We start from the raw sequence: 9,945 nt of genomic DNA, 5'->3' as shown, positions 1-9,945 counted from the left end.
TGGATTATCTCGGCAAAGGAGAAGTGCTCACTAACACAGATTTAGACAGATTTGTGAACAATATTTGAGAGAAATAGGCCTTTTGTGTACATAGAAAAAGTCTTAGATCTTTGAGTTCAGCTCATGAAAAATGGGGGCAAAAACAAAAGTGTTGCGTTTATAATTTTGTTCAGTGTAATTACATGCAACTGACCTTAACCCTAACCTATAGTGATGTTGTATAATTACACTGCAACAAGGACACTTTAAAAGAAAAAAAAACAGATTCTGCAATATTTCTTTGTGAGCGGCCACAATCAACAACCTGATCAACTCTATGCGAAGGAGATGTGTTGCACTGCGTGAGGCAAATGGTGGTCACACCAGATACTGACTGGATTTCGGTCCCCCCCGGACCCCCAATACAGTAAAACTGCACATTTTAGAGTGGCCTTTTATTGTGGCCAGCCTAAGGCACACCTGTGCAATAATCATGCTGTCTAATCAGCATCTTGATATGCCACACCTGTGAGGTGGATGGATTATCTCGGCAAAGGAGAAGTGCTCACTAACACAGATTTAGACAGATTTGTGAACACTATTTGAGAGAAATAGGCCTTTTGTGTACATAGAAAAAGTCTTAGATCTTTGAGTTCAGCTCATGAAAAATGGGGGCAAAAACAAAAGTGTTGCGTTTATAATTTTGTTCAGTGTAATTACATGCAACTGACCTTAACCCTAACCTATAGTGATGTTGTATAATTACACTGCAGCAAGGACACTTTAAAAGAAAAGAAAAAAACAGATTCTGCAATATTTCTTTGTGAGCAATCAAAATAACACATTTGTTGTGCCAATCATGTGGAATCCACTTTAAAAATGCTTCCATTGGAACATTCCTTGATCTTTGGAACCTCTTCGAATCATACTGGATAACAAGAATCCTCAATTTGCACACAAATGACAACGTGTGCGAAAAGGGGGACATACCAAAGAGGTAAAAATAAAGAAATGAATAAAGAAATACAAATAAAATAAAATCTGAAATCATCCTAAAAGAATTCCGTAGATTTGCAGCTGTAAAATATAGGTCCATCCAGTATACTTTGAAAAAAATGGCAAAATTGTTAAATTAAGAACATTTCCAGCAGTCAGATAATAGCCTAATGCACAAGTTTTAAGCAAATCACAGTGAATTTCGTGTTTTACGGGGTGGTAGTAAAGAGTTAATACAGCCGTCAGATTCCTCCTCCTACGTAACTCTGTTTAGCCTACATAAACAAAGCTAAAATATTCCTTTCCACTCTTCTTCAGCCCCGTGATTGCACCGGAGCTCTCGCGCAGCTGTGCAGAGATGGACAAGAGTCACGAGGAGCCTTCCCAGCGATTTCCCGAAATTATTGAGCTCAATGTCGGGGGGCAAGTTTACGTTACGCGCTACTCAACTTTACTCTCCGTGCCCAGTTCTTTACTTTGGACCATGTTCAGCCAGAAAAAACCGGCGGAACTTACCACCGACAGCAAAGGACGCTACTTTTTGGACAGGGACGGCTTTCTGTTCAGATATATTTTGGATTACTTGCGGGACCAGACTCTGGTTTTGCCTGATTACTTCAAAGAGAAGGCGAGCCTTCTTAAAGAGGCAGAATATTTCCAACTTCAAGAGCTGGCAAAGCGCCTGAGACCGGCGGTTAGTAAGGAGAACTCCATCAGCGAGGAGGTGTGCCAGAGCGACCCAGAGGAGGCTGCGTTCGCCAGCACCAGCATCACCAGCACCAGCACCAGCCCTCGCTCTCCGTCTTTGGACGCGAAGAAAAACGGCTACATAACCATCGGGTACAGGGGCTCCTATACCATAGGACGAGACATCCAACAGGACGCCAAATTTCGACGGGTGGCGAGAATCACCGTGTGCGGAAAAACATCCCTCGCCAAAGAAGTTTTCGGGGAGACTCTGAACGAGAGCAGAGACCCCGACAGACCCCCAGAAAGATACACTTCTCGGTATTACCTCAAGTATAATTTCCTGGAGCAAGCCTTTGACAGGCTGACGGAGGTGGGCTTCAACATGGTTGCGTGCAGCTCCACTGGCACCTGCGCGTACGCGAGTAACGACCCCAACGAGGACAAAATCTGGACGAGTTACACCGAGTACGTTTTTTGCAGGGACTGAAGTGGACTCACTTTTGGGAACTGTTATTCAAACACATTTCTCGGACACTCACCTTTCCATTCGTTACGCGCCACGAATGTGTAGTTTTTTCCACAGTGTCAACATGTAAAGACTGTCAGTCGCTGAGCAGACGTTTTGTGCATATTTTCTGTGTAAGTAATAATTTAATAATAGCGGACCTCCAAATTTGTCGTCTGTTCCCATAATTCAAATAACCGCTGATAGCAATTTTCAGTATTTAAATATCGTAGGTTTGGACTGGAGGACGCACAAAATGTAGGCTACTCTCAATGATACGACTTTTTGAAATCAAATTAACCTTTATAGGCTACCACTTTTTTTTTTTGTCATATTAAATGTTCATTACATTGCTGTTTTTTTTCTGAGAGTACATCCAGAAGCTCAACAGAAACAACAGACACAAAAATAAAATATCATCCCAGTAGTAAAATAGCAAGCTATTCCATAATGAGTAAATATATACTACTCTCCCCTCTGCTTTTCACTCAACATTGACATTTCTGAGATGATAATTTGTGTCTGCACTCCTATGCATTTGTTTTATTCTTAGCCAAGATGTCTGTCCGCTTTATATACACATAATAAACTTATCATGAAAGACATATTTGGATGGAAACTCTGAATACTGCTGCATTATATTGTGATTTGAGTTGCACACTCAGTAAAACGCACATACTGTCAAATATTTTTTGACAGATATCTAACTAAATGTGTCCCACATGAAATGTGCATGCCAAACAAGCTGTGTGCAGTTATTGTAAAACTTTATCTGCTGCAAACCTAGACCACAGTTGATATCCTGTCACAGATTGTGTGAAACAACAACATAAAGATATAAAGCACAGAAACTGTGGTGTGCACCAACTTCAACCTTTGGTGATGGTGCAAGAGCTGGGTTAGTGGGCGGAGGCTCTGAAAGGAGATGTGAATGTGAGCGGAGAAGAGACACTGTCTGGCCTGGGGAAACAGATGGACGACTACTAGGAGACAGAGAACAGGAACTGGACCTGTGACTGCAGACACAAAAACCATATAAAGGGCACTTTCTCTTTATAATGTTACATAGAATCAAAATATGCAAATATCAGTGGTTTCAACATCATAGTACATGTAAACATGCTTTTATTTATAACTGTCAGGTGTTACGTATAGTATATGACTGGCAATGCTGAGCCACCTGGAGAGTGTCAGTATCACAGAGACAGGAACAAATTCTCTCTCTAGAGGAAGTTGTATCAAGAGGAAGAGAGAAAGCAGATAACCAGCAAAAAATACGCTGAACAGAAAACAAAGAGCCCTCACTTTGTCTCTGAAAGTGTGTGTGTGTGTGTGTGTGTGTGTGTGTCAGTGTTAATGAGTGAACCCAGCTAACAGGGAATGTTCTCGGAACTTTGACTAATGATCTGGCAAGGTTCCATCAAATTTATGAACAACAAGTGTTATGAACATTTCTCCAGAAACCTTAATATAACTTTTCAGCGTTATCTGGTTCTTAATATTGCTCTCAAAAAGTTACTACATAAACATTATTTCGTCCATGAAACATTGGATTTATGTCTAAGGTTTTTTTAAATGTTAATATGTACTGCTTGTTTCAGAACATTCAGGGAAATTAAAATGTTCCCACAATGTTTGTAAAATGATAAAATTGAATGTTCCCTTTATATTTTCCATAATGTTTGCATAGCCAAGAAAAAAATGCTTTTAAATATTTTAAAAACTGGATGTTTTGAGCATTCTGAGAACATTCAGAAACAAAATGTTCATAACTTACTGGGAATGTTAGCAAAACGTTCTTATAACATAATTTTGATAGCTGTGAAAGCGGTACAGACAAAATAATTTAGTACATTAATTTCAATGTACTGTACTTAATTTACATTACAAACAACTGCATTTAATTTCCAACTGGAATGTACAAAAATAATAATTAAAAAAACTGCCTGTGAATTGCTTTGCGATAGTTGTTATATTCTGGAGTAATTTTAAAACCTTAGGCCTATAGTTTCACATCATTACTAAGTAGATCAGTAAGATACAAAATGTATACGAAGCACTTTGCAATCAACAAAATTGTTTATACTACAAGATTGCAACACTGCCTTTCAAAATGTTACCTGACACTCATGACAGTGTAGTTAATAAACTACAGTAGCAATGATAGAAGAATTCCCATGTTGTTGCATGCAACTTTAGAGCATATATAATTTTCACACTTTAAACTTGTGGTTCCTTCTTTGTGCATTCCACCCACACAAGTGACAAACAATCATGACATTTCATCTGTTCCTCAAAACAGACAAAAGTCCTTCCCTATGTTTTAACGAAAATAGATCTTACCGTACTTGAAGTTGGTCACACTAAAGGCCAGAGTTACCAATATATTTGGTAAGTCTAGATTTATGTGGTCAAGAAAAGATTACCATGCTGAAGTACAAGCATGTGCATAACAGGCTAGGAATCTTGTGAAAACATTACACTGCACCTTTCAGTTATAACAAAAGGTGTTTTCCACATGTAATGTTACACAAAAGTAAAATTTCCCTTACCAGAAGACAAAGAAAAGATAAATGATAGACAAGGGATGCTTCCAACCTCATTTTCAGAGATTAAAAAACAGTATCTGTCTCTTCTCCATCTTGTAATAATTCAGTGGAATACTTTGTCTCTCTCTGCCAGACTGGAGACATACGCTATGGAGGAGACAGCAGGTGGTCCTGGTCAGTGCTTTTTACCTGGAAGACACTCTATTTGTTCTCTTGAATTCCTTTGGACATGCATTCATTCATTCATTCTTTCAGTCAACCAAAATTAAACATACTAAAGATGAAAGATTATGAAAAACAATTTGAAAAAAAAAACCTCGCTGATTCTCGTCAAGCAAAAGACGTGAAGATAAAGGCGGTTGGGAGAAGCTAAAAGGAAAAAAGCGAACAGTTACATCCGTTTACCTTTGCCCGCCTCTCTCACTATACACAGCATGTAGCCTATAGCACTACAGTAAAATCCCAGGACAACCCTAGTTCGAGCGTCCAACTGCTATTTATCACTCCGCATTGTCTGACACGAATATTCCATTCATTCATATAACGAGACAGCAGCGATTCTACAACGGGATACATTTGAGAGCTATTGAGTTAGAAAATAGAGTAAATGAAGAAGCCTATAAGGTGATTAGTCTGATTTACATGACACACACACACACACACAGAGAGAGAGAGAGAGAGACATATGAATACTCAAATTGAAGAATTCTGTTGTTTCAGGTTTCTAGATTCTAGGTTTATGTTTATCATTGTCATATACATTTTGCATTCTGCTCTTTTCATGTAGATTTCAAGTAGTTTAGTTCATACAATAGGTTAATACATTTATTTCAATCCTCTGTTGAAAAAAAAAAATAGAAACCATCACAAAATTTGTAATGGTTTTACTGGTTGTAATGAAAATTGTGTTGGTTTTAATGGAAACTGTAATGGCGCCTGTTGGTCTCTACTGGTAATTGGTCACCTTCTATTCATGGCTTTTGTTAAAGCCACTAAATCCTAATGTAATATGTCCCAAACCACACTACAGGAAACCATTATTTAATGATTTTAATGGTTAAAAGTTGATGGTTTGTAATGTTTGTAATGGAAATCATTTGAATTTCTGTGATGGTTTCTATTGTTTTTGTCAGCAGGGTCACCATGGGTTTTGTGATGTTATTTGTCATAAATGCGACAGGATTGCTGTAATATTGTGAGATAGTAGCGACTGTATGTAGTTGTGGTGGGCCTATTTGGGAGAAAATCCAGGGCCGTTTTTTACTCCCAGTCTATCCCTGCAGGCATGCCAGACATTTGTTTGTTTGTGGGTCTTTCTGCCTTTAGTTTTGTCTTCAGCAAGTGAAATGCATGCTCAATCGTGTTGAGATCAGGAAATTGACTTGGCCATTGCAGAATATTCCACTTTTTTACCTTCAAAAATGTTCATCGTCCATTTGTACTATACGAAGTGCCGCCCAATCAACTTTGCTGCATTTGACTGAATCTGGGCAGAGAGTATATACCTATACACTTCATAATTAATCTGGCTGATTCTGTCTGTCACATCATCACTAAACACCAATAACCCACTGCCACTGGAACTCATGCATGCTCATGCCATCACACTGCTCCACCATGTTTCACAGATGACGTTGTATGCTTTGTATCATGAGCTGTTCCAAGCCTTCTCCATACTTTTTTCTTCCCGTCATTCTGGTACAGGTTGATCTCAATTTCAGCCGTCCAAAGAATGCTTTTCCAGAAGTGGTCTGGCTTTTTTAAATGTTTTTTGGCAAAGTCTAATCTGGCCTTGTTTGCACCTTGTAGTGTTCTCTTGATTGTAGACTTTGACAGTGACATGCCTACCTCCTGGAGAGTGTTCTTCTCTTGGCTGGATGTTGTGAAAGGGTCTTTATTTACCATGGAGAGGATTCTCCGATCATCCACCACTGCTGTCCTCTGTGGACATCCAGGCCTTTTTATGTTGCTGAGCTCACCAGTGCATTCTTTTTTCTCAGAATGTACCAAACTGTTGATTTGGCCACTCAGAATATTCCTGCCATCTCTCTAATGGATTTGTTTTGTTTTTGAAGCCGAACAATTGTCTGTTTAACCTGCATAGAGAGATCCTTTGACCGCATAATGTGGTTTCACAGCAACAGCTTCCAAATGCAAATGGCACACTTAGAATCAGCTCCAGACCACACTCAAGGCCCAGAAACGTAATAAGAACATCATTAAAAAAAGTCCTTGTGACATCAGTGGTTCAACCTTATAACCTCATAACATTACGGTTAAACCACTGATGTCACATGAATTACTTTATCGATGTCCTTTCTACCTTTCTGTGCCTTGAACGTGGTATTGCATTGTGTCTATGCAGGGTCAGAAAGCTCTCGAATTTCATCAAAAATATCTTAAATCGTGTTCTGAAGAAGAACGAATACCTTATGGGTTTGAAACTACATGAGGGTGAGCAATTAATGACATTTTCATATTTTGGGTGAACTATCCATTTAATCTTTTGCAGAGGGAACACTGCATTTTTTATAATGCAAGCCAGAACATTCTTAAGTGTAGATATCAGTTTTTTACCAACTAAATGAGAGCATAAGGACATGTTGTTAGAACATAACACTGTTAGCTGGGAAGATAGTTAGATTCATATTACATGAATGAATCATTTAGACATTTAAATGAATGACAGCACATGGTCTTGCACAGATTTGGAAAACCTAGAAGATAAATGCCATGAAGGGCTGCGGCAAAAGTGGAAAGGATGCTTAAATTTGATTGCATTTTATCCCACTGTTGACCAAGACAAATATATAAGTTCCTGTATATTAAATATTTGCACATACTGTTTATTTAGACAAGAACCTGAGTGCACAGTTATGAACGGTCGAGAGGACCTTCCAGCATTCAGACTTATCTCTCCAGGAGCCTCTGTCATAAACTGCAGAGAGTCTTTGCCTCTATGTAGACCAACTCCATAGCGACAAGCCCAGATCAATATAATCGAATGTCTGGCTGCATGCTCAAGAGGTTTGTCCCTTCATTCTGTTTGTCTAATAACCAAGACGGGTCAGTGGCTAAATCAGGAATGCCTGTGTCGTGAATTCAATGGCTTTGGATATGCTTAGAAGATTGCCAGGTTTAATGAGACTAATTTTAATGGTGAACTCCATCTGACTCAAAGAAAAGGTGAAGGGTGGTGAAGAATTAACTTCATCACCATGACAACCACTTTTAGTGTGTTTACAAATTCGCTTTATGACTGCAGGAGCCAACCGCACCTGTAAATACCTATGTTGAAGAGGTTGTTGTCATTATTCAAATTAGATTTTTCTTTACTTGCATTGTGTTCATATCTAGAGAGCGAATATGAGCCTGCTCATATCATCTTCAAATAAGGAAGGTATTTTTGGTAGCCTGTGCAAGAGCATTAAACCTGCACATTCTGCTTATTTCATTAAACACCATTAAATTCTTCAAATGTTTTACCATCTGTTTAATTTTCTATTAAATAGCTGATCTTGAGTATGTAAAATGGGTCTTTCAGTCTCAGAGGCTTACTGGCCAGTAGTGTGCAGACTAAAAGAACATTATGTTGGCAGAATGTCTATAGCGCAGTGGTCACAAGGAGGTTTAGAAAATAGGGAGTATTTTGCTGGTCCCAGTGTGGGGGACATCCCAACGCTTCTGGTGCAGAATATAGCCCAGGGTCTGTACAATAGAGAAATTTAATTTAAGATATTTAATATATTGCACTACAAATCAAAGTCCACTAAATCCACCAGTCTAAGGAGGAGGATTTAGAGGCTTGTTTTTTTACCTCTAACTAATAATTGCCTTTGGCTAAATTTGATCAGACATCTTTTCACAGAGCAGATTTTCCTTGAAAGAGTTTATGTTATTTCATGAAGATTATGGAGAATATAGGCAATAGAAAGAGGCTCCGTGTAAATCCACAGGGCATGAGACATTTTTTCACTGCAGACTGTTTAAATGAGGTGGATTCGATGAATACATCTCAGCATGTTCAGCGGGAACAGGTCAGTATTGTATTTTAATATAACATCGCTGAGCGCATCAAAGAAAATCTATATAAAATAAAGCTCCTCCGTAGCCTTGTGAGTTTAATAAAGAGCAGATCTGATCTTTTCCTTCACATACCGTTAGAGTAGAATGTGGTGTTCTAAGATGACATGAGATGTGTGCTTGTCTTTAGTGTGTATATGTCCATTATGGTGAGAATCTGACCTGGGATCAGTTATAAAAGACAAGGTGTTCCCCCATTAGGGCACAGAGTATAAGCTAAGATGGATACAATTTTCACCTTTCCACTCATCATAGACTAGGTGTGAGAATATAGTGGTTAATATTGGAATTTTGTCAGGAATTGGCTCCTAAACCTGCCCTAAATGGGAATTTTTAGCTGGTGCTGGTGTCCTCTGTAAATGTCGCCGCTGCATTCCCTCTCACTGTGTCTTCTGCCAAGTCAGGCTTCCGCTCCGTGGAGGTCCGGTTTGTCTCACGCTGTTCTTTCTGAGCATGGTAAAGGCCGCCGGCATCAATCAGCGACGGGGAACAAAAGCAGGCGCTCAGGCGCACACCTCCCAGCATCCTGCACCCCCGCTGGCTCTGACACAGGGCTCTTTTGGAGAAAAAGGAACCCCTGCAGACTGTAAAAAGGCCAGGAAATCTACTGTCCCAGCACTCAAGAGTGTTGATATCTAAAAAAATTGAGACTTATGCACACACACACACACACACACACATGCTGCTTCACCTCATTTGTTTGTAATACAAAGTTCACTTATAAACAGAGGGAGGTGACAGAGAAAGTGTGTAATGATCATCAGCTCATGGACAGGAAATATACTTTCACAACACACATGCCATAACTGTCTCAAATAATTAATATTCTCTCCTTAACATTTTTTTGCACACATGCCAACACACACACTGAAAAACAGAGACAAGAAAGGAAATATTCAGGAGCTAAATGTTAATTAATTTCAAGTAATAATTTTGTGAACTTTGGGGCTGAGGAAAAATTTACTTAAAGGTGTAAGGTTTTAACACAAAAGAAGTTAATAGTAGTTCAGTTGTGAAACAGATATACTGTAACTGCATTATACTGAAGAATGGAGTGTAGGTGGTAATGATCTGTAGGGAGAATCCCATGCAATAGATCTAGACAGGTGGAGCTGGGGAGGAGGAAGGCTGGAGAAGGTTGCT

At 39.1% G+C, this 9,945-nt stretch overlaps 1 protein-coding gene across 1 annotated transcript; it reads left to right on the top strand.

Annotated features, from left to right (window-relative positions):
* Positions 1-1,264: 1,264 nt before the first annotated feature.
* LOC107691620 (BTB/POZ domain-containing protein KCTD12-like) lies at positions 1,265-2,773 on the top strand. Its single transcript, XM_016490308.1, has one exon. The coding sequence runs from the start codon at positions 1,334-1,336 to the stop codon at positions 2,150-2,152; it is 819 nt and encodes a 272-aa protein (XP_016345794.1). The 5' UTR covers positions 1,265-1,333; the 3' UTR covers positions 2,153-2,773.
* The last annotated feature ends 7,172 nt before the right edge of the window (positions 2,774-9,945 follow it).

Source organism: Sinocyclocheilus anshuiensis, unplaced genomic scaffold (assembly GCF_001515605.1).
Source record: "Sinocyclocheilus anshuiensis isolate Anshui unplaced genomic scaffold, SAMN03320099.WGS_v1.1 scaffold442, whole genome shotgun sequence".
NCBI classification, from domain to species: domain Eukaryota; kingdom Metazoa; phylum Chordata; class Actinopteri; order Cypriniformes; family Cyprinidae; genus Sinocyclocheilus; species Sinocyclocheilus anshuiensis.
The sequence above is the reverse complement of the archived record's forward strand: the minus strand, read 5'-3'. Positions and strand labels throughout refer to the sequence as shown.

Coding starts and splice junctions, on each gene's coding strand:
- LOC107691620 (XM_016490308.1), top strand. CDS start 1,334: ATGGACAAGAGTCACGAGGAGCCTTCCCAGCGATTTCCCGAAATTATT.